Below are 24,897 nucleotides of genomic sequence, written 5' to 3' on the forward strand. Positions count from 1 at the left end.
ATACAACTCTGCCAGCAGTTGTTGTTTCTCAGGTGAACAAAATTCCATTATCATCTCCACTGTCTTGATCGTGTTTAGCTCCATGTTCTTCCAACTGCACCAGGTGATTTACTTTCTGTCCATATGCAGCAAGTAAATCAGACTCGTCACCATTCAGGGTCAGGCTGATGACAGTGGTGTTGTCTGCAAACTTCAAGAGCTTCACAGAGGGCTCTGAGGAGTCTTTTTGTACAGGGAGAAGAGTAATGGAGAGAGGACACCGGTGCTGATGGTTCATGATTCTGAGGTGGAAATTGTCCAAACTCACCTGCTGTCTTCTGTCAGTAAGGAAGCTGCAGAGCTGCTCACAGAGGCCAGGTGGGAAAATGACCTGGGACAGTTTGGAGCAGAGGGGGCAATGTATAAGTTCCGGGATGATCCAGGTGCTGCAGGATATAATTCAGTTGCATGTTGGCCGGTTTAATAATAATCTTATTTGTCAGTCTAGATCTTACGAAACACACTGAAATTAGTTCTCTGCTATTAACCCATCACTGCTTTGACTAGGCTGCCATTTTCCCAGCGCCCAGGGAACAATTAGGGTTAAGGGCCTTGCTCATGGGTTCACCTTGGTTGCCATCTCAGGGACTTGAACCCGGTTCCTCCTAGCCCTCTTCTGTAACTAGACTACCACTTGACCATGGCCCAGAGATGTTTGCCAAGTAAACAAACTGCAGGGGGTCCAGCAGGTCTCTTATAAAGGACTTCAGATGGGCCAGCACCAGGCGTTCAAGAAACTTCATGACTGCGGATGTCAGCGCCAGCGTCTGTAGTCATTAGGCGCGTTCCACTGACGGGGCGGACCATCTCCTCGGGCCCTTCAGCCAGCGTGTCTCCATTACACTGTAGCGCCACACAAGAACCTTTGACTGAAAATAGCACAGCCGAGGTGGCAGTAATGTGCTTTTTGTGCTGTTCGCAAACGGCCAACAGCATAAAAGGAGACGAAAAAGAAGAATACAACAGAAGAATGAAAAGAACAAGAAACACGTAAACCACGGACTACTTGCGTTTTGCGTCAGTGTTTTACAGAAAGTGTGATGCTCCTGAGACTCCTGTTAAAACAAACAAAAAAAGATGATCCCAATCTTGAAAAAGATGGACAGAAACATGTTAGTCTTTGTCAAATTATTGCGATTTCTGCTACCGCTGTTGATAAAATCAGATGATGAATTCAGAGGATGATCCTCAAATTATTATTCAGAGGCAAAGCCCTTATGTCATGTATAATTATCAAGTAGTGTTACAGCACAACTACATCATATTAATGAACCCAAAAACAGCTTGGATTGACCGGCTACATCACATCTAGCACCGTGGAAATGCACAAAAAGCATTTCCATTACACTTTTGCGATAAACTGGATCATCCAATTACCTGAAAAACTACCTCCTTACCTCCTCCGTTTGTTTTTTTATTACAGCCACTTAAATTACAGGAGTTATTTTTTGATATTTAGGTTTTCCACAAATCTAAGGCAAATGGAAACACGACTAGTATCTGTTAGTATGTTCGAAGTTGTTCACTGGTCAATTTCTTCCCTGTCCTACCTAAAGTTTCAGCATATTTAATGCTCTGCCTGCAGGCTGGAATAAGAAAAGCACAAAGGAACAGACACCAGTCCTGCTGGTGGGTTAAGGACCCATCCTGGCAATCGTGGAGGAGAAAAACTGCCTGTTAACGTATGTAGGATTCCAGGTATCGCCTCATGCTACCAGTAGTGACACTTACCTTGGTCAAATACAAAACTACCGGTAGTGAAAAAGTCCGAAAAGATGAGGAGGGAAAACCGTTCCAGTTTTTCGGTCGTCTCATTGTTGCCCCTCGAGTGCAGATGAAACTCTATTCAGCAAAGAAAAGGAAACTATTTCAAACTACTGAATATACTATCTAAAATCCTTACAAACTAGGCAGCAATTCAGTAAAGCAGAACCATTTTTCTTTTTTGCTCCTATATAATCTGACCTCTTTTGCAAGGACACAAGCTGCACTGTGCTAGCCCAGAAGTGCAGGTTTAAAGCACTTCACCAGTGGCTTCTTTAATGAGACCCAGAGGCTACATCCATCTTTGTTATATAGTCTATGACATTAATGCCATGTCTTTTGTAAATGGTTTTATTGACCTTGAATCATTCAAGCCTACCAAAAGGTGTACCCGAAGGGAAGCAAAACTCACACTCACTGCTAAATAATCCAGTCAAGACCCAGCATTTAGTATTGCAAAATAAAGTTGTATATAACCATCCATTCTTAATAGAAGCAATAGCCTTCACAAAAAATTAAAAAAACAAATGCAGAAACGTTTTTTGTCAGTGTGAGATATGAGATTTAAGATGAAATATGAGCTGCTCTGTTCTGAAGTGTAGCTGCAAACCATTCCTGTTTTTGTTAAAACACATGTCATTTATTTCTTTTCGAAATGATAAATATTACAGCCTAGAAATACAATCAATGTACGCCAGGTAACATAGCTCATGTTGAGAAAACAAATAGTAGAGACCTGCTCTGCAGCAAGAAAAATATTGATTTTTCATCTTCCTGTGTGTCAGTAGCGATAGGCAAACTGCTCAATCACTGCATTTTTATCCAGGATAAAGACAAAGGAGTCACATATTTTCATCTCAGTGTTTTGGAAATAACTTATTTATGGAATAGTTAGTAAAGAAACTGAAAGGCAGCTGTGGAAATGTCCATACAGCCGAAGTGAAAAGAGGTCTTTGTCCTGCACTTTATCCAGTGAAATGCTGCATCATTACAATGTGGGGCACAGTTGCCCCCGCCACAGTTGCTAAGAGCACATTTCTCCCAGGCTACCAAGTTGGAGAAAACTCCCAGGGCCTTATATGGGCATGCGTCTCACAGAGATGATGTCACTAATGACTGAAGGGCTTCCCTTTCATTTTCTGAAATCGAAAGAGGCTGTGTGTGAACTGACCTACAGTCTGTAGTGCTGGCACATGGATAGTAGATGTAGGGTTGAGAGGCAGGCCAGGCAGGTTGTCCTAAATAGCATAAAATGCACTTTTAAGAAGAAGCATGTTGTGCAATGATCATTGCATCCAGATGTTAGTCTAAAGAGGAACTTGGCCAAATTTCTGTGGGACTGAAAAAGAGAGAGAGAGACGGAAATAGCTTGAAATGAACACATAGGTTCCTGTTTCAGAGTGGCTGTGTTCAAGGAACAGAGGACAAGAGTGGGAGCAAAAAAACCAAGGTGTACAGGTAACAAAGGGAGGTGGGGCTGCTGTCACTCTGTACTACTGAACTTACTGAGGACTCAGTGTGTCGGCACTATGGGGAAATCAGGTGAGTTGTAACTGCACTCTGAGGATTGTGTAACTTCGTATGCCGTCTGACTTTTTGCCTGAGGTAGAGCCTGTCCTCGTGTAACGGTGTGTGTACATTCCTGCGGGGTAGTTTTTTGATTTTTTATAATATTTTGAATATCTTAAATAAATCCAGAGCACATGTAGTATTACCATTTGAATCCAGGTTTGAATTGAACAATTTAAGTCTTTAATGGACTTGATTCTTGCAACTTGCTTTGTCAACTCTGGCAGGATCTACACATCTGTTGTTTCTGTGTGGTTGTTTGAATGTGCCTATTGTGTGAGCACTCGAGGGGTTCATGAATAGGCTAGTGAGAGATCGGCACCAGGCAGCAGGGGAAGGCCTGGGGGTTGGGGTGCTTCTGGATGACGTTTTCTTCTCCAACACCTGTCATTGTATTGTTACTCACAGTCTGAAGTCACTCAGACTGTAGGCTTCAACTGGACAATCATGCATGAGTCTTTGCATTGCATCACTATGTCTTTTCTGTCATAGGTCTCTTAACACTTTACGTCTCTGTCCGCTTCATATTTCAGCCTCAAAGCAGTTTGCTGAGGAGGTGCTGCAATGCCATAATGAGTACAGGAAGAAGCATCAGGCTCCTCCGATGAAGATGAGCAGCAAGCTGAACAGAGAGGCTGCTCGGTGGGTTTTTGTACACGCAGATCAAATTAGAAACATTATAAATAAGGACCGTGTATATCAGTCATTGCCAAATAGCTGGGGATTAGTGTGACAGCACCAGCTGTGCCTGTCACCTGCAATAACAAAATGTTATATATCTAGCGTGTTTGTTTGCATTTGATTGCAGGTTATATTGATATACTGGTGCTGCGAACTTCAGCCCAATTATAATATTGTTCAAATTAAGTTTGAATGGATTTCCATGAGACTTTTCAAGTTAATATGACCCAAGAAGCCCAGCAGACTTATTAAGTCTTTCACCCTCATTCATATCCGATGCTTGATCAAATATGTGATTGAACATTTAAAGCACATTGGAACATCAGCTATTTATTACAAGCTGTATAATAATTTGGATTGCAAGAACCCACACAAACACGTGTGTCGATTTAGTTTAAATTCTGCAGACTCCTCATAGTTGGAGGTAAATTTTGATTTGGACATCAGATACAACACATTTCATTGTAATGTGGAAATTATGTTTGTGCCTTTTAATTTCTATCAATTAACAGATTTCCAAATGTCAGGATTGCTTCAGCCCAGTTCTGCCCGTCCAGAAACTTAAAATAGAAAAAACATTTTGAATTAAAAGTCAAAAAGATTGATAGAAACCTTGCCACTTGTAATTCATGGCGTGGAGATGTTTGTCTTTTCATCAAAGAAGCTAAATACCGTCTCCCTGTGGTAGATGTTCGCTGTTTACAAATGATCAGAGCCATACATTAGAGAACTTGGATGATGAGGATACGTTCTTGATTTTGCTAATCAACTCAGCAGGGAGCTGAAGCATCCCTCTGTGTGAGCACAAACTTGTCTCTCTCAGTTAAACTTAATGTGCAACTTTTGTACAAATAAACAGAACAGCAGGGAGGATCTGAGACAACGTGAGGCTCTACCAGTTGCCTGTTAGCTGGGAAGCATGCAGTTGGATGTGGTATTATATTTTATTTATGTGTTCAGGGAGCCCGTTTCTCTCATGTATACCTTTGAATCAGAACATGTGTAATGGTGTGAATGGCATTTGACAAAAACCTCAGTTCCTATTATTATTATTATTATTATTATTATTATTATTATTATATGTAAATGTGAGCTATTTTATATCAGTTTTGGATTTGGGAAAACAATGTAACGTTATCCTTAACTCAAACATTAACATGTTAAACCTCTAGTACAGTTTGTAAATCACGCTAATCTGTACAACATTCATGTCATTACAAGCTGAACAAAATCTATAGGATACTTGGGCAAACGTAGCTTTAGGCAGTGACTTCCTGCTTTACATAATCCGATTAGTTCTTGGAAATACAGTTTAGAAATTAATACCCCTCTCAATCTTAAGGAGAAATAGTTTTAAACCTTTCATGCACAACTCCTCTTGGTAGCAGTATCTCCTGATGCAAGTTTGTAAAGGGTTTTTTTTCTTTTTTGGTCTCTTTTCTCAGTTATGCTGAAAGTCTGGCCAGCACACGAATCCTGAAACACAGCGAGGCGTCCAGCAGAGGAAGCTGTGGTGAGAACCTTGCATGGGCCTCCTATGACCAAACAGGTACATACAAATTGTGAAGCTCTGCCTGAAAACACGAGTGACAACCTGCACATAGTTGTGTGAAAAAGAAAATACATACTCTTTAAATTCTGAGTTCCTACCCAAGAACGTAACAATTTTTTTTAATAGAGGAATGCCCACTTAATCTGTCCCTGTCAAAGTGGATGAGCAATGCCACCAAGGGCTCAAGAGTTATCATATCCTGAAATCTGTAGTTACCTCATTGGAGGTAATTTTTGTATTTCAGATGCTGTCCTTTTCATTACTATCAACATCAGAGCTGAGTACCATTTTGATTCGCTTCTGATGAATTAATTAAGATAAATGTACACATAACGGTTCACTAGTTCCCACAGTTTCCCATTGTTATCCTCTCTGTGGATAGCTTAAAACCAATATATTTCTTCAGATGACTTTGTTTCAGAAGTTCTGATGCAACTTTGAAAACTTAAGCCCTGCTGTCATGTTCTATTGAGAGCAAGAGCAAGATCTCTCCTGGCAAATCTCCCAAACAAGCCATACTTGTTCAGTCTTTCTCTAATTGCAATCATGAATATTTAACAGTCCAAATGTATATAATCTGGTGGTGAACGTCCTCTCTCACTATAGAGTAATAGACTAAATAGTTTGGAAATGACCTTTCCCAGATAGATGGGGAGCAACGCTTACTTTTCTTAAACACTTAGCTTCTGATATTTGGCTTAGTCTTAGTTAAATACATAAAGTCTCTGATGTTTCACGTGCTATTGTTCATCTGAGATTGGATTTAGCTCATTTGAAGACTTGGTGAGAAGTAGAAAATTAAGTTATTAACATCTTAAAACTGAAAGAACACATCGCCTTTGACCATACCTAAGATAGGGATCAATTATTTAGTGATTGTATGTACAATATAATTAAGGTTCAGGATGATTGAAATTGGACATGATTTTCTAATACTGTAAAACATTTTTCTGCAGACAAGGTATGTCCACATGTGAGGCCTAAAGTAAATATTTTGTAATGACTGCAGGCCTATCGAGCTGAACAGCTGGGATCTGTTTCCCCCACTTCAGCTACAATGACTCACCGTAAAAACATCAGGCCTATGTGGTTAATAAAACAGCTCGATAGTGGGTGGAAAAAAGCATTCCAATGTAAACATGTTCCCACAAGCGATTTGTGGCTCATACTTACCATCTTCTTGCATTTCCCTCACACTTAAAAGGTTAATCTGATTTTGCTTAAACTTTTTTACTCTGTTTCCGTCAAATTCTCTTGCAGGGAAAGATGTGGCAGACCGCTGGTATGACGAAGTGAAGCAGTACAATTTCAACCGTCCAGGATTCTCTTCAGGCACTGGTAAGAATTCCTGTCTCTCGTCTTTCTGCCTTGTCTCATCTTATTCTTTCAGTCTTAATTCGTCTGCTGCTTCCTCTGCATCTTTGTCCCTTTCTGTTTGCTTGTTGTCAATCATTGTCACACTTTCCTTGGCACAGGGAAGGTCGCTATTATTCTTATGTTGATGTGAGCGTGTGATTCCTGACTCAGTGAGCAGCCAAGGGGAAACTGTTGGGAACTCACAGCTCTGCACATCACTCCTGAACCCACATGCCATAGCCACTCAACTCTAATTCTTCCAGATGTTTTCCCATAACCTCAGACACAAGCGCGTATGAGTCAGGGTAACTTAATCAAATGTGAAGCAGATCACGTGTGGGTCATCGCAGTGATTCACACCGATTCATCTCACATTCCCTCACAGAAAAAAAAGGTATAAACAGGACCAGGGATGAGGATGTGTTTAGGACTGATGGCAGAGACAGGAATTAAGATTCCTGTGTCTGTAAATGTTTAGATGAGCTAAGGAATGGGTGCACTCAGCTGCAGTAATTTCTTAACAGTATGGTCGGTCGTCTAACTGCATATCCCCCTGTATTTTACGTTTTTAATGTCCTCTTTGTTTTGATTTGTCTCTTTACTCGTAGGTCATTTTACTGCCATGGTGTGGAAGAACAGCAACAAGCTGGGTGTGGGTAAAGCCATAGCTTCTGATGGTTCTTCCTTTGTGGTGGCCAGATACTTCCCAGCGGGGAATATCACCAACCAGGGACACTTTGAGAATAATGTCCTCCCTGCTAAAACCAGCTCTTGAAGAGATATTGATCCCCTTGACTTGATTTAGGTCCAAAGGCATTTATTCCATTCTCTTGGGCATGGGGGTGGTGGTGGCGGGGCCGGGGCTGTCTGCCTGCACTGCTGTGGAGGATACTCTGGAGAGCAGCAAATCTTGCCACATTGAGAGCCATACCACATTTTGTATGGATTTTAAAAGACAAAGCGTGCTCCAGCTTTAAACATTTTCCTTTTACATTTGAAAATTTGAGCTGTCACGATGTTAAAGTTGAAAATGTTACTGCTGTTTGACGTTTCTAACAGAAGACTTCCCTGATCACGATGATTGTTTTATATTAATTACGATAGCAGCTTTCATTGACTCTGACAGTATTTCCCAAATTAAAGTTCTTTTTATATGTTTTTACATACTGAGGTACAACATGTCTTCACATCTGTTTTTGTCAAAGAGTGAGTTCTAATTCAGTCAAAAGAACGCATTAACATGTAGACGCTGCTGTAATTTGAAGCTAATGACTGAATGTGCTTGGAATGTTTTTGTTGTGTCCAGACCCAGCGGTCCCACGTTGTGTCTTGGACTCCTGTCAGTTTTCCTGCAATAAAGTTGATAGATGGGTTTGACATCTGTCCATGTATATTTGTACCATCAGTTCTGTGTGACATTGTTACAAAGTGAGACCCAAAACAGAGTTTAATTTTGTCATAATACAGCCTGTAAATGGCCCCTCCAAAATATAAAGATATTTAAGAAGCTGCTTCATTTATTTCAAGCAGCTCCAGTTATCTCCTGCATGTGAAGATTCATTCGTCCATTCTCTGGACTTGCTTCTGTGCTGCTCAGGGTTATGGTAGGGTTGTTTGGCAAGGAGCTGGAGTTAATTTCAGCTGTCATCAGGAGCGATGTGGGTGGAACCCTTGACAGGCTGTCAGACCATCACAGGATCACATAGACAGAGGAGACACATATGTGTGTACAGATTGTAATAATATATCACAATACCCACTCTGTTCTCCTTTGCTGCATTAAGTTATTTGCATATATAAGTTTATAGAAAATGTCAATCTAACCTATGAGTCATTTGTAGGTCAGTAAATTAGCAAAACAGTTTTAAACATGTTTGTGATCTTTGTGTTGTGTATGTGGAGCTGCCTTTTTTTTTTTTTTTGGTCAGTTTCACAGTTCAGTCATAGCCCACGCTGGAACAGACTTTATTTAGCAGATACTGGGGATGCAAGATACAGCGGCAGCGATACAGAAGAGTCAGTGGTGTTTAGGCTTTATAGGCTGGAAAGGAGTTGGGAGTAAAAGTGTCCTCAGACCTCAGTCACATGGTCAGCTCCTGTAAAACAGTAAAAAAAAAAAAAAAGAGATGGAACAAACAAAATTTAAGATTGCAAACAAAATTAAGAATTTAGATTTATAACTAAAACGATTACGGATGCGTTTCAAGTGTCCTCTGTACTTTTCATTAAGCTTTATTCAACACATTGAAAAACGTGTCTAGAGCTCACCAACTCAAGACTTTAACCCAAAGTTAAGTCTTACTGCCACCTGGTGGTCATTAATTCGTACTGCAGCTGTGTTGACGTTTCACGGGTAGGCAACCCTAGTCCTCGTGTGCCACTGTCCTGCATGTCTTAGATCCTACCCTGCTTCAGCACAGCGTGATACAAGTAGCTGTGTCATCAACAGAGTTGTTCAGATCTTGATGACAAGCTAATGAGGACCATTAATTAGAATCAGGTGTGTTGAAACCGGGAAACATTTAAAACATGGAATACAGTGGCACTCGAGGACCAGGGTTGCCTACCCCTGCACTAAAGAGATGTTCTTGCCTTTATCCCCCCCCACCCCGCCCCTTTCTGTTTACTGGCTATGATGACTCATGACTTTGTTTATCACATGCCGTTTCTCCCTCAAGCCCCACCCCATCCCTTCACCCGCCACATCATTCCTCACCATGATAGCATTCACAATGTCATTGTTGTTGTGTTTCAGGGCTCGGACGGCTTTGGCTCGTGACACATTGGCTTGAGCCATCACTAGCTCAATGTCTCTCTGCTCAAGGCCTCCTTCGTCCACCTGATATGCAGAAAGAAAAGCACAGAAAGGAATAGAAAAATTTAGATTTTTCAGCAGATTTTAGAAACAAAAGGTACTGACAGTGAACCATCGCAGGGCATGCTCAGAAACAATAGTAAGACTTAATACCTCCTCCTCCTCTTCTTCACTCTCTTCCTTGATGGTGAGGCTGGGTGGGACAGGTGGGGTTAAAGGAGAGGACATCACAGGTACCTTGAATTTCTCTGCAGCTGCTTTGTGAGCCTGCTGAGATAGGTCTTCGATCTGAGGACAGGAGTATAGGGTAGTAAGTGAGAGGCAATACTAAACATGTAGTGATGCTCAAAAAATTAAGAAACTAAGAAGACAAACCTTTGCCTCTCCAAATACAATATAAATGTCTGACACAGGGCTTTTGAATACATCTGGTCTGCTGATGACGAACAGGATACTCTTGGACTTCCTAATGGTTATTCTGGTAACACCATGGACTGGCTTCAGACCCAGTTTAGACATTGCCTGTTTACACAGAGTGACAATCAGCGACAGAAACAAGCAAATTAAACACCCAAATAAAATCTGGAGCTTGCTGTGATAATCAATTCTGAGATAATGTTTATCTGAGTCTACAGTCATACAAAGCCAGCCGTCTGACCTTGCGGGCCTTCTTCTCACTGCGGCTCTGCTTTGGTCTGTTCAGTCCTTCATCTGCAGAAGAGACAGACTGAAAAAGTACATACTGTATATCAGTAACTTCACTCAAATAATCTCAGACGTACTGGCTAATATGTTAATTTGCTAGATGTCGGCGCTGCTAATTCGATTAAAATAACACAAGCATAACACAAGCATTGGATGATTTTTAATTTATTTGTAAAAGCAGAACAGTTTGCTCAGTATGTTTCTTTAAATAGCTCTTTCTCTCCCTCTCTCTCTCTCTGACAGACACACACACACATAGACTTTTTAGCCAGTATGGCCAAATTAAAAAAATATTTAGAATCCCCAGATGGGGAGCAGTATGGGTATAACGTAAATATAACATTAGAAAAAGAAATATACTGATGTTTAAATACAGATTCTCCATTTCCAGAACAGAATTTCTCCATCTCATTTATTACTATATAAGGAGCAAGCGGTACTTCTCTATCCTATCTCTTCAAATGTGGTGTTAAGTTATTAGCAAGAAAGAAAACAGACTCGCCTGTGGTTCTGATGGTCTCAGGGGCTCTGGTTCCTCCAGTTCAGGCACTGACCCTTCACTCTCAGACTCATTACAGGAAGCCAACATAGAACCTGCACATAGATGTTTTCCAGAAACACACAGGAACATACCGTAGTGATGGGTCAATCCTTATTGACTTAGACCCTAACAACCAGTAGCTATAAGGACATCAGTGACTCCATTAAATATTGTGCAAATGAAAAGTGTTCATTATGAATTCCAAAAGCAAATCTAATAAATGAAGGGGAATTTTAGGGGACTGTATTCCACTAATGGAAAATAAATTTGATTAGTTACATGTTGAGGTTTACCACTAATTAAACATTAACTTTGTGTACAACCAGCACCTAACAATGAGAGAAAGGTTAATCCAATCAGTCATCTTTCTGGTAGTCTGTAGCATTAGTTTATATTTATACACATACATGAAAGATAATAACTTTTGTCAAAGAGAGAGAACAACGGGCAGGCAGAGAGGGGATGGGGTGAATAATGGAGAGCTTAGGAAATGTAGGGAATTTCTCTGCTTCATATGAGAAGAGACAAAGACTCACAGTCATTTTTGAGGGATAGGTCAGTCTCTTCAGAAATGTTGTGGCTGTGGTTGATCGGACAGCCTGACTGTCTCTCGGTCCGTTGGTGGGTAAAGAAGGGCTGGATATCCTGTTGACTGACTGGACCAGACTGATTCCGTGACAATCCATTTTTGCTTCCTGCAATGCCTCTGGGCTGAGATCTCCAACCTCGCGGAGGCTGTCCACCATCCTCTTCACTGTCTGTCTCCTCTCTGGCCAAAACTGGACCTGACATAGAACATTTAAATAATGTATATATATGTATGTCAAGAAGCTCATATTTAACATTCAGTCACTTATCTACTCACCTCTGGCCTTGTCTTGGGTTATCCAAGTTTGATCTTGCTTGATCTGTTTATGAGGGTGGGTACTGACATTAGCCTGAGGACGTGAGCTAGACTGAGACTGGGTATGAGTAGATGAGTCTGGAACACATACTGTGTCTACAGCCCCTGTCTCCTGGGTAGCCTTGGACAGGTTTAAAGGTATAGTAGTGGATAGGGAAGGTGAAGAGACAGTTTTGGCAGAAAATACATCAGTGACCTCTTTGAGGTTGTTGTTTGAAGGAGAACAAGAATCAGGAGAACGCTGTGTTGTGGAGGAGGCAGAGAAAGGAGAAGGGGTTGTGTGACATGTAGACAATGAAGATTGTTGTTGGGCTGAGAGGATAGGTTGGGATTCCTGTACAGGTGTAGAAAGGCCATTCTCTTGCTTTGTTGAAGCAGAAGGTGGGGAAGGGGAGGAGTTGGTGGAAAATATAAAGGAGGTGGTGGAGGAGAAAGGAGTCAGAGAGCATGGCATGATATTCTGGGAGTGTTGGTTGGGCCCAGTGTCTATGTTGTTATCATTAATGTCCACTGTGATTCCAATTGGAGTATCAGATAGTGGTCTGTTATCAAGCACTTCCCGCTTCTCATGTAAGTCTTGGTTCTTTGAAACCACTATATTGAGGTTGTCTGGCATTCTCGTGGTAGAATTGCATTGTTCTTGTCTTTCAGCATCAGGACGGGGACTGTATCCCAGCATCTCTGAAGCAGATTCAATTTTGTCTGTTCCAGATATTTTCTGTTGACAATCCAGTGATGTAAAGTTGTTGCTGTTTGCATTATACCCTTTCTTAGCTTTAGAACTGTCTGCAATCCCCTTTGACCACCCATCTGCTGTGGTATTAAATGGAATCAAAGGTTTTGGATAATCAACAGATTCAGGACTGAAGTCAGCTCGACTTCCTGTCTGAGACACTCTGTTTTTATTCTGCTTTCTCCTCTTCTCTTTCGTAGCAGCAGCCGGTATATCTGTGCAAAGTCCCCCTTTAAGGGCATGAGATGAAAAGTGCTCTGAACCATTCTGTGCAGAAATATTTTTTCCATCTTTTGCTTTCTTCTTATCTTTCTTGTCATCTTTCTCTTTCTCTTTGCATTCTTCATCTTTTTCCCCTGAGTTAGAAACAGCACAATGCTGTCCTCTAAAGGCATCTTCAGTTTTTGGTTCTTCAACGGTTACAGGACTGGCATCAGATATTCTTTGGTCCTCAGTCTGACACTCAACCATCTCTGTATCTGACAGAGTGACAGTATTTTCTTCTTTGTTTTCATGGCCACAGCTTGGTGGGGAAGTATTAGATTTACTCTTAGCAGGGAAATGTCCAAATGTTCCCTGTGGTAAAGAAAAGATTTTACTCTCTGTGGCTCGCTTGCACTCTAAACGAGTATCATATCGTGACTCAGGTTTTTTTGGTGATTCAATGGTTTTTGCTATTCTAGCCATATCTACGTTAGTATAAGCTATTGGTTCTGAGTTGCTTAAGACACTCTGTTGTACAACTTCTTTCTGAGTTGTGACTGGCTGTTCTGGACTAGAATCACATGTTGACTCAGATACACTTTGGGAATCATTGTTTTTCACTATTGTAGCTGCAGCCACATTAGCATCAGTTGTTGGTTCTGAGTTGCTAAAGGCACTCTCTTTTACAACTTCATTCTGAGTTGTGACTGGTTGTTCTGGATTAGAATCAAATGTTGACTCAGATTTACTCTGGGAATCAGTGTTTATCACTATTGTAGCTGCAGCTACGTTAGCATAATTTGTTGGTTCAGAGTTGATAAAAACACTCTCTTTTGCAACTTCTTTCTGAGTTGTAACTGGTTGTTCTGGACTAGAATCACATGTTGACTCAGATTTACTTTGGGAATCAGTGTTTTTCACTATTGTAGCTGCAGCTACATTAGCATCATTTGTTGGTTCAGAGTTGCTAAAAACACTCTCTTTTGCAACTTCTTTCTGAGTTGTAACTGGTTGTTCTGGACTAGAATCACATGTTGACTCAGATTTACTTTGGGAATCAGTGTTTTTCATTATTGTAGCTGAAACTACGTTAGCATCAGTTGTTGGTTCAGAGTTGCTAAAAACACTCTCTTTTGCAACTTCTTTCTGAGTTGTGACTGGCTGTTCTGGAGTAGTCGTTGACTCAGATTTACTTTGGGAATCAGTCTTTTTCACTTTTTTAGCTGCATCCGCGTTAAGATCAGTTGTTGGTTCTGAGTTGCTAGAAACCCTGTCCTTCGCAACTTCTTTCTGAGTTGTGACTGGCTTTTCTGGACTAGAATCACATGTTGACTCAGATTTACTTTGGGAATCAGTGTTTTTCACTATTGTAGCTGCTTCCACTTTAGCATCAGTTGTTGGTTCTGAGTTGCTAGAAACCCTGTCTTTCGCAACTTCTTTCTGAGTTGTGACTGGCTGTTCTGGACTAGAATCACATGTTGACTCAGATTTACTTTGGGAATCAGTGTTTTTCACTATTGTAGCTGCATCCACTTTAGCATCAGTTGTTGGTTCTGAGTTGCTAAAGACACTCTCTTTTGCAACATCTTTCTGAGTTGTGACTGGCTGTTCTGGACTAGAATCAGATGTTGACTCAGATTTACTTTGAGAATCAGTGTTTTTCGCTATCGTAGCTGGAGCCAGGTTAGCATCAGTTGGTGATTGTGAGTTGCTAGAGACACCCTCTTTTGCAACTTCTTTTTGAGTTGTTACTGGTTGACATTCTGGACTAGTGTCACTTATTGAGTCACATATACTTGGTGAATCAATGCTTTTTGCTACAGCAGATCCATCTGTGTAAGTATCAACCACTGTTTCTGAGATGCTGAAAACACCCTCTTTTGATTCTTGTTTTTGCGTTATGTCTATTGTTCGGTTTATGGGGCCCTCTGCTGGCTCTGTTTCCTTACCAGGAGTCTTATCTGAGACCTGAGTAGGCATCTCTTCTAGTGGAATATTGGACACAGACTCTCTAACACTGGCACTCATACCCTGGTGTCTCACTTCCTCTGAAAGAGCATTCAGGCTTCCAAACATGCCCACTGCCAAATAGTCAAAAGCAGAATTGTTTGAATTCCTCCAAGTGCCTTGTATTTGTGTGTCTGTGTTATCATCTTCATTGTCTGGATTCAAATTACTGACATCCTCTTGGAATCTCAAGCTTTCATCCTCTCCTCCGCCTGCTTCTGAGATCTCCTCAACAGACTTCCACGTGGCCAAGTTGGACTCAGAAATTGCCTTTGTAACCAGTTCTTCATCCACCTTTTGCTTCTTTTCTCCGCTCAAACTGTTGCTATCTTTCTCATCCACAATAGAAGCCAAGACATTGTCATAATTTTTACACACTTTGCTGCTTATATTAGGAACCATGGATTTCTGTGTACTTTGGTCCTCTGTGTCACACATGAGAAGGCCCTCTGCCTCTAACTCATACCTCTTGCCAAGAGACAAAGACAGTGACTCTCCTGCTCCCCAGACACCAAACTCATCTGTTGATTCAAATCCTAAACCAAAACCCAGCCCCATCCTGTCATCACACCATGCTCCAGCTCCAAGACCCACTTCTCTACTTGTGTCTGTCTCTGAATTTTCTCTTTTAGGTGAAATAGCAAGGGGAGAGTGTAAGGATCCAACAGCTCCCAGGATTCCCTCATCAGTGGTCAGAGAGTTCTCCCTTAGGTTCTCTTGGGCAGAATCACCTGGGCAGTGTTCAGGAGTCAAAGCTAAGTTGTCACCAACTTCTGAGATGACTTCTGGAAAGGCAGACACAGGGATATTACTGGGGTTGGGACTCTGCTCTTTAGGGAAGGACAGAAGAAGAACCCCTTTATTTAAGTCATTGGTAGGTGTGACCATATTCAGCGAAGGACCAGAGTCACTAATTCTACACTCCACAGTCACAGACTCAGCAGAGGCATTCCCATTCTTCTGGTCAACTTCATGGTCTGATTCATTGTTACTTCCTGACTTGCTCACAGCTTCTCCTCCTAGAGGCACATTGTATTTGCTAGAAAAAGACTTTGATAATGCAATTCTGCTTGCTCCTACAGCCTTTTTGCTTTCCGGGGGGTTATGACGAGGCTTGATCAGCAATTTGAAGGAATCTCTCTCAGGTTCCTTTGTGAGCTCTGCGTCTGTATAATCACAGTGCAATTTCAATGCAACATCCTTAACACTTGGATTTTCCTCTGACAATTGTTCTGGAAGGACTGAACTGTTCAGGGCTGTTGTCTCTGGCACTGAAATGACAGGAGGAATAGTATGGGACTCAGTTGCAGGAATAGTTTCGGACTCAGTTGCAGAAATAGGTGATGTAAGACTAAAAGTGGGAGTAGTGGACTGATTAGGGTTCTCCTTAAGCTTCTCAAGGGTAGTGGAGGAAAGAGCTATATTCGTCATCTTTCTCTTCACCCCTGTCTCATTCAAGTCAGAGAGGGACTCTGGTTGGCAAGAATTTGTCTCTGAAGGACAGGGCGGTTTCTGGTTATCCATAGGTGTATTGGAGTTCACTTGCATTTGTGTGGTGTTTTTCTCTCCTTTCTCCCTGATTGATTCCAATGTGTGGTCTGATTGTCGTTCAGGGGGTGGAGGTACACCAAGAGCTTTGACTTCTGCATTGTTTCCTTCAGGATAGGCATCAATGGTTTCAGAAAGACAGGCGGTTTCAGACTGATCCACTAGCTTATCCACACTTTGTTGTCTGTGCAAAGGTGCAGTTTGACTTGACCCCTCTTCAGGTTGTTGGATTTTAGTAAGATCAAGTCCATCTGCTGGTAAAGGTTCAAGTGATTGTGCATGCCTCTCAGTGCTATATAGCTTTTCATCTTCCTCCCCATTGTAAGAGGCAGAATCTAATGATTCATCTGTATCATCTTGGAAACAGAAGGATTCATCTAGTCCCTCATTGATAGATGTTTCTGAAAGTGAATGAAGGAAAGATGAAGAGCTGTCCTCATCTGTAGGATCTTCCCCTCCTTTGCTATCACTCTCATCATCGTCCTCATCGTCTTCTTGCTCCTCCTCTTTCTCCTTTTGCTCTTCTTCTACCACTTTTACCTCTACTTTTGCTTCTTTGCCTGCTTCGTCCAACAAATTGCTATCCTCATCTTTATCCTTTTCCTCATCTTCATCGCTATTAGGAGTAGCATCTTCATTGCCATCATCATCATCATCATCATCATATTCATAATCATCATCATCCTCTTCATCATCCTCTTCATCATCATCATCATCTTCTACATCTGCCTCCTCCTCTCCTGCAGCATATGCATCAACATCATTTGTTTCATTAACTTCTGTTTCATTTTCTTCTTTTGTAGGGAAGAGGGTAATTTCCATTGAATCAGCCCTGAAGATCAAGCTGGTGTGAAGTGGAAATGGGATGAGGGAAGCAGGGATCATTCTTTCCTCATCTGGTATATCATCAGCACATGCTGCCTGGGCAAATATGAAAGAACTGGCGTCATGTGGATCAAATGCTCCAGTACAGAAGGCATCCAATGGGAGGATTGGTGAGTCAGAACTGAGGCTAGAAGAGGCCATTGTCATGTTCTCTATGTCAGGAGTCAACGCAGTGGAAGCAAGTTCTGGGTGGGCATCCATCTGTCCTTGATGATCTGATATACAAGCCTCCAGTTGCAGTCGTAGGCCTGTCTGCATGGGTTTGGAGTCTGTTCTCTCTGCAGTGGTATATAGCGGGCAGAGTGAAATTTCTGACCCCCCCCCATCCTCTTGCGAGTCACTGCTGCTACTACTGCTGCTCCTTACAGGTGATACATTCTCAGTCACCCAGCAAGGATGAGAACTTTGTCTGGAAATATTAGCCTCCTCCCCTTTTATAGCTTCATCTTCCTCAGGGATAACTATGTCTGTTATACCCACTTGTGAGTTCATTACAAAATTCCCAGGATGATACAGACAGAAGTCCCTAGTTCTTTCCTCTTCCCGTTCTGGACCCAATCGCCCCTTTTCTTCTCCAACCTCGTCTCCAATCTCTGATAAGGAGTTCACAAAGCAAGCAGGGGCTTCCTTAGTTTCTTCTGCAAGGAGCAGGTTTGGAGAAGTGCAAGGGGAGGTGGAGGAAGTATAAGACGAAGTCCAGCTGCCACCCTCTGCTGTGATATAAGAGCCAGAAGGAGAAGTGAGAGGAGAACAGAGGTCCTCACTGTCAGAGGGAGAGCCAGGGGAGAGAGGGCAGGATGGAGAGCCAGGATATGAATGATGTTTAAGGTGCGAAGAGTGAGAAGCCATCTTGATGGGAGTGGAAGGAGCGGTATAGAAAAGGTCTGGATCAAGAGATGAGGGTACACCCACTCGTAGGGGGTCAACGCCATAGGCTGGCTCAGAGAAGGACAGAGCAACGGGACAAGTCAGCTCAGAAAAAGACAGTGAAGGCACTTCATCCTGAGAGAGGGTCTCATCCTCTTTTTTGTTGTCCGTTGAATTGTCATCTGTTGTGAGTGGCTCTGTGGAATAGGCGGCAGGCAGTATGGTTAAGGGCTGTACAGGAACTTTTTCCTCATCTTCTGGTCTCTGAACAATTTGCAACTGGCTTTCCTCATTGCAGATTTCCAGCTGTGTCTCATTTGCTTGTGCCTGAGGACGAGATAAACTTGGAATAGCTGGTAAAGGGCTACCCTGACCACTTAGTTCACCTGGAGGATTCCCTTTTTGCATTTCTGCTGTTTTTAACAGTGTCTCTTCCCCCATCACCACCCTTGTGTCAATGGTTTGAGGTTCTTGGTAGTCACTCTCCACCTCTGAACCAGTCAGGACCTGGCAACATCAATAAACATACATATACAAGTTCATATAAATGTAACACTAAAGAACAGTCATCTAGTAAATATGTTTTAAATAACATGCATGCTAAAATATACAAGCACATACATACCTTTATTCTTTCCATCTTAATAGGGACATGGCGGCCACATGGTCCATGACCACCTAATTTACCAGACGTTCTGGCTGTGTTGTTCCGATGATCTGAGCCTTCAGGTTGAGGCCTTGGAGAACCAGAGGATCTGGGTGTTGCATGAAATATTCGTGGTCCAAATGGAGAAGTGCATGCTGGGAGAAGTTTCTGGGGAGTACTGGGAGAAGGACTAGAACAACTGTCACTGGGGGAGGAGCCACTATCACTTGGGGTGGAGTCTGTAGATGGGTGTCTGCTCACATCTAGAAAAAATATATACAATGAAATAAAATAAGCGTAGCTTTCAAATGACACAAAAACATTTGTAAAAAAAAAATCCCAATTTAAGTGAAAAAATGAAACATAAGCACATGCATGGACAAATTTTTCAGTACCCTTCCATTTAAGAAAGAAAAACCCACAATGTCCCCTGCATTATACTTTCAAAAGTAATAATAACAGGTCAGACAACTTCCTAGGAGATTCAAAGTGAACTTCAAGGTCAAGGTACATCAGTGTCAGATCACACCATCCATCACTGTTAGAGCCAAAGTGGAAAACTGAGAAGGACTCAACTGTCGAAAGTAAATCATAAAAAGCCAGACCGGAATTGTCAACACTTTTATTAATAAGCCACAAGGCTCCTGGGAGAATGTCCTTCAGACAGGAGATAAAACTGGAGCTTTTTGACTAATTACCTCTGCTCTATGTTCAAATCTAAAAATGAAGCATTCAAACTAAAAATAACTCTATACCTAACGTGAAACAATGAGGAGGCTTGGTTAAGTTCTGAGGCTACTTTGCTGCCCCCGAACTTAGTTAGCATAACAGGGTACCAGCTAATTTGTCAAGACCAGTTTCATGGGTTTGTCTTTGTTTCTTGGTTTGTTTTTTTTGTTTGTTTTTTTTATGATTTTGTTGAACCACAATTCAAAAGCAATGTCTGATTTTCATCACTAATTATTTTGTAAATTATCTGTTATTGCTTTTGACAAATTAGTTCAGTGATTGCAGTGATCGTGTGGATTTCTGTCTTAGATGCTGCAACTCTTTGTTGAATAAACTGAAAGAAGATATTTAAAAAAAAGGAATGTCTTCTCCTGGATTTAACTATAGACCTTGAAAAATGTAATCAAAATGCCAGATGGAAATTAATAATATCTTTATGTTCTACAATTTTCATTGTATAATGACAATAAAAGGCATTCAATTCAATTCAATGTTGTTACTCTGAAACTGAAAATGAATTTGGAAATGATTACAGTCACAAAAACAAACTTTTTTTAGTACTAATATGAAAATTTGGTTAACAATTTAATTGTTTCTGTGGTCTTCTAAGGCAAGAATTAGAAACAATAACTCAACATGTGGATAACAGTGGATAACAACTCAAAAGTTGGATCAGAGATGGTGGATAAACTAGTGAGAGTCAGCAAGATTTTGAAAACAAAACAAAAAGTACAATGCTCCTCTCACCCTGTCTCCAAGGCTAAACCTCCAAAGCACACAAACAGACAACACATCTCTGAAGAAACAGAGTTTGACAGACAGACCATTTTAGTTTCTATAATGACCCAGTAAAGTCACTCAGAATTACTGGATGGTCATTTTAGACCCTCGCCGCTTCCACTGGAGATTAATGATGTTTGTTTTCACATAAATGGCATTTAAACAACTGTCTACCAGTGGTGTGTAAAGGGAATGTCAGGTGAAACAAAATGTTAAAAAAAATGCAAAAAGGCTTCAGCAAACAATTCCTTACCCAATATTTAACCTTTGCTAGCTTCTCTGTTAAACTTGGCCAGTGGCAGATGAACTGTTATCACATTACAGAGTCGCTCTGTCCTCTCATCCTTCCAAACCTCACACTCATTGACATGAAATGGCAGGGTAGATGAAGCAAAACAGGGTCAGGGGCTTAGGTTGGTTAGTCGTTGGTAGGAATAAGTTAAAAGCAAAGATAGAAGAAAAGACCTCGTTCATGATCTGTTGCAGTTCAGTTTATTATCTTTAATCATTTTTCATGCTGTTAGTGTTAGGACACAAAACTACACATTCACTGAAGTATCCCAAGAGGATGTATTGTAAGTCCCTTTCTCTGTGGAGAGAACAGAAGCTGCATTTATTCTCTCAACTGAGCTATTGCCACTGTGACCTCAATCCACATGCTGATTGGCTATAATGACACACAAGTGGCTAAGCTTGGTGCCAGCCACAAACACACACACGCTCACACAAATACCTAAATTTGTGCTTTGCTCCATCAAGAACATGGATACGATATATCTTTCAAATTATATCTAAACTCAAACTCTTTTATGTTGGCAAATACTTTTTTTAATACCCCCTTTGTTGCTGCCTGCTTGCCCTGCCTGGGGTGGTGACGGATGCACCCATTGGCACTTACCAGGCTTGCCTGATCACTGCCTCGATATCATGCTAAATGTGCATTTATGTGCTACAGTAAGTCATGTCTTTTACCGGTAAACTAGTGAAAGAGAAACAGTTAAATATCAACAAAAGGTGATCCATGTGCTACGATTACATGTGCACTATAGTCTGGCACAAAAACATCAGTGCAATGGCATCCTCGTGCACTGTCCTGCAAAAGGCACCGAGCCTCATATTCACAGGCAAACATTAAAAATTACACTTACACCAAACAACGTCTGACTCAGTATATTATCGAGCAAGCTGACATTACTCTGTTGGTTCAGGCGTTAAAATTACACCATGACAAATGTGTTGCTAGGATCCTACAAAGTAGATGAGTCAGTGATGTACATTATTACATCAGGCTACCTTTAAGCTCTGACTGAAGGAACGCTTCAAAATCAAGCAGCAGGTTTTCCATGTGAGAAGCAGGCCGCAGCAAGTTGAGCAAACTGGAGCTGCGTCACAAAGGCTGCAGTGCCGACCCCAAGGGGAGCCTGGATTTGCAGCTAAGGCTCCCGTTAAGTAATGAAAAAGAGACAACCCAAGGTGTCCTAATGCTCTTTCATCTTACTCTGCTTTGTACTTTATGCATATTTATCCGCATAAGTCTATCCACATACATATTTTGTCATTTTCTATTCACTAAATTCTGGAATATGAATCAGTTCTCTTTGTTCGGTATGATGTAAAGCAAAAATAATTTTTAGTGCCTGGGTGAAATGGTAAACCTTAAGCAGTAATATATCTAAACCAGCAAGCCACAGTAGAAAAAAAAAATACATAAAAATAAGCCTGGCAGCTAGACAGGGAGTATACAATATACTCTATCGCTATCATCCTCCATATGCAGTCATTTATTTCATGATTTGCAGGTGCAGAAACAGGCGATAAGTTGTTTGTATATTGTGTTTGTGTGTTGCAGAGTGCTCTGCCATGCTGCTGTGTCATGTTCCTGATGAGGCTGGGGGAAGGGAGGAGCTACACGGCCCTTCTCTACCCTTCCAGCTCATCAAACTGATGTAGAGATGTGGATGCGGATGTGGCATGGAGACGGGGCAATGGGAGGAGGGATAGGGGTGAGAAGGCCATGTTTAGGGTGGGGAAAAAGAGGGCTGTGGGCTCTAATAGCAATGGGGGTAGGGTGCTGGGCGAAGGTGATTAAGAAAGGGTTTTGAAGTCCACTGGCACATTTTATTAGGACATTCTACTTTTGGATAAGGATGAGGATTAATAAAGGTGAGCTTAGACTTCTAGGAGCGGAGGCTACTAATCTCTCCAAGTTTAAACCGCATGCAGTTTAGGAAATTAGGAGGCAAATGTGCAGCCAAATCAGAGCTTAATCAGGGTGCACATGTCAACGGAAAGAAATTACCCAGCTCCAAAAATGAGTGTTGTCCACATGGTGAATCTGGGCAGGTAGTGTTTACCGATCAACATCTTTATTTCTATTCCATGCTGTCTGTCTCACTGACTTGTCATCTCCTCATGCCCCTGTGCCATCTGCTTAATACAACATTCAGTCAGGACTATGACCTAGTTTCCATCTTCAGTCCAAAATAACTGCCTCAGTCTCTCCTCTGTAACCCCAAACCCAGAGGTCTTACCTGGTCCTGGAAGCCCTGTTTGCTCGGCTCCTTGCTCCGGGTGGTTGTCGGCGGGGACAGATCTGTGAGAGCTCTCCCCTGGCATGCTTCTCGCTGGCTCTCTCTGGCTCTGACGCAATAATAAACCACACAGCCAGAACAGACAAGGTGAACTGGGAGAGGGAGTGAGAAAGAAGAAGGAGGGGAGGGGAATCTGGATGCTCAGCGACCCAGCTCTCAGATCTTCCCTGCAGCACGTGTCTCTCTATATATGTGCGTGTGCGTTTGCATGTGTGAGACAGAATGAGACAGTAAGCGAGAGAAAGAGGGAGAGGGAGATAGGAGCAAAGGCTGGTCCTTTTCTGTGGTGCAGCACAGTGATGCTACCATTGTGGGCGTGTGTTTTAAAGGCTCATGATGCCATTCATTTGAATATGTGTGTATGTGTGTGCACAATCTGAGAGGGAGCTGCAGTATTCTCTCTTAATGCCCAGTTCCTGCTTTCCTCCCTCCCCCTCTCTACATTTCATCCTCCCTGTAGCCCTCTCCCCCCTTTAGCTCCCAGCCAAGCAATGACTGGATCTTGGGAGATGATGTCAGCAAAATTGTGCTCATCTCTCAGTGCTGCCCCCACCCTTAAAGGGAAGAACCAGTAATGCAAAAACAAGAGTCATATGGAGATAAGGGGAAAAGGTGGGGGATTCTAGGAAATGAAAAAAGAAAGCGAATCAAAAGGGGCAGACGTGAAACTCAAAAGCATAATCACGATTCCATACACATTCGTGTTACCATACTTACCACAGACTCATGTGAAGACTCCTTTATGTCCATTTTCAATACAAAGTTAACACTAATCACTACTTAAGGGCTCATCAATGACTTAGCACATACAGCCCTGTCTGCGTTTTTGCCATGTCATAGCATGTTAATCAGGTTTTATCATAGAAAGTTTCCGTTCTTGCTCTGCAGCTTCTTACATCTATCCTGGCACTACTTGACCTTCTGCTGGAGCCCTTCAGCAGTTATCCTTACCAATTCATCAGAATACTTCCTCGTTCCTCACCAAGTCCTATTTGTGCAACGATTGTTTCTGGATTAAAAGAAACAGTCTTCACTTCTTGGTTATCAACAGTGCATTTGTCATGTTATCATGTTTTGGGTTTTGGGTTGTTTTTTTTTTTACTATGTTTTGCATACTTGATGATCCTTTGTCAGTCACCTAATAGACTGCAGTGTTTGTAGCTCCAGTTTAAGTGTACCAGACCACTATACCAGTGGTTTGGTATAGAAACAGAAAGGTGTCAAAAGTGGGACAGTACAAATTGTTTATTTAGGAACCCTCTTCAACTTTCGCAAATGCAACAAAATGCATACTAAATCACCATAATCCTTTCCATATGGACTGATGAAAACATATTAGTGAAGCACCCACAACACAAAGTTGACTCAAAGCATATAAGGAGGCCAGATGGGTCTTTGGTGACAGTTATCTGAATCCCAAGCATAAGAATCAAACCATATTTAAACTTTGAGACTGCGATTTTTCACTTCCATTTTCTTATTTATTTATCAAAGTTAGTCTCATTGACTCATTGACACAGTCTTATTTTCAAGAGATACCTGTTTTACACAATCAAGAATAAAAACATGAAACAATCCTTTGTATAATATAATATATAAATATAATATATATATATATATATATATATATATATATATATATATATATATATATATATATATATATATATATATATATATATATATATATTACACAACAAAATACATGTTATTGCAGACTATTTTACTGACATTTTCCACATTGCAGTTTTATGTTACCGGCTGAGCAGGCACCGTACATCCAGAAAAATGTTTTATGCTGAGAATATTACTTTTTAATATAATGATTACATAGGCACCCGACTGTGTTGTTGACATAATGCTTTACATGCCAGGTTATGTGTCTATTACCAAAATATTCCTTTGATCGGCAACTGGAGATTCATGCTGTAAAGTGTGTGTGGATTTGCGGGTATAAACAAATTTCAAACAGACCAAAACA

General features: G+C 41.4%; 2 protein-coding genes across 2 annotated transcripts; one reads left to right on the top strand and one right to left on the bottom strand.

The window, feature by feature from the left end:
* The first annotated feature begins 2,949 nt into the window (after window positions 1-2,949).
* glipr2l (GLI pathogenesis-related 2, like) lies at window positions 2,950-8,580 on the top strand. The gene is made up of 5 exons (XM_061718355.1): window positions 2,950-3,345; window positions 3,906-4,014; window positions 5,499-5,602; window positions 6,866-6,943; window positions 7,570-8,580. Exons 1-5 carry the CDS (start codon window positions 3,333-3,335, stop codon window positions 7,734-7,736), a joined length of 471 nt encoding a protein of 156 aa, XP_061574339.1. The 5' UTR covers window positions 2,950-3,332; the 3' UTR covers window positions 7,737-8,580.
* A 335-nt stretch (window positions 8,581-8,915) lies between these two features.
* nacad (NAC alpha domain containing) lies at window positions 8,916-23,080 on the bottom strand. Its single transcript, XM_061716751.1, has 10 exons — window positions 22,857-23,080; window positions 18,796-19,079; window positions 11,888-18,677; window positions 11,559-11,807; window positions 10,984-11,075; window positions 10,435-10,503; window positions 10,152-10,298; window positions 9,930-10,064; window positions 9,678-9,800; window positions 8,916-9,057 (listed from the first exon to the last, which is right to left on the bottom strand). Exons 1-10 carry the CDS (start codon window positions 22,939-22,941, stop codon window positions 9,043-9,045), a joined length of 7,989 nt encoding a protein of 2,662 aa, XP_061572735.1. The 5' UTR covers window positions 22,942-23,080; the 3' UTR covers window positions 8,916-9,042.
* Window positions 23,081-24,897: the final 1,817 nt, after the last annotated feature.

The sequence above is a fragment of the Cololabis saira genome, chromosome 3 (genome assembly GCF_033807715.1).
Source record: "Cololabis saira isolate AMF1-May2022 chromosome 3, fColSai1.1, whole genome shotgun sequence".
Taxonomy (NCBI): domain Eukaryota; kingdom Metazoa; phylum Chordata; class Actinopteri; order Beloniformes; family Belonidae; genus Cololabis; species Cololabis saira.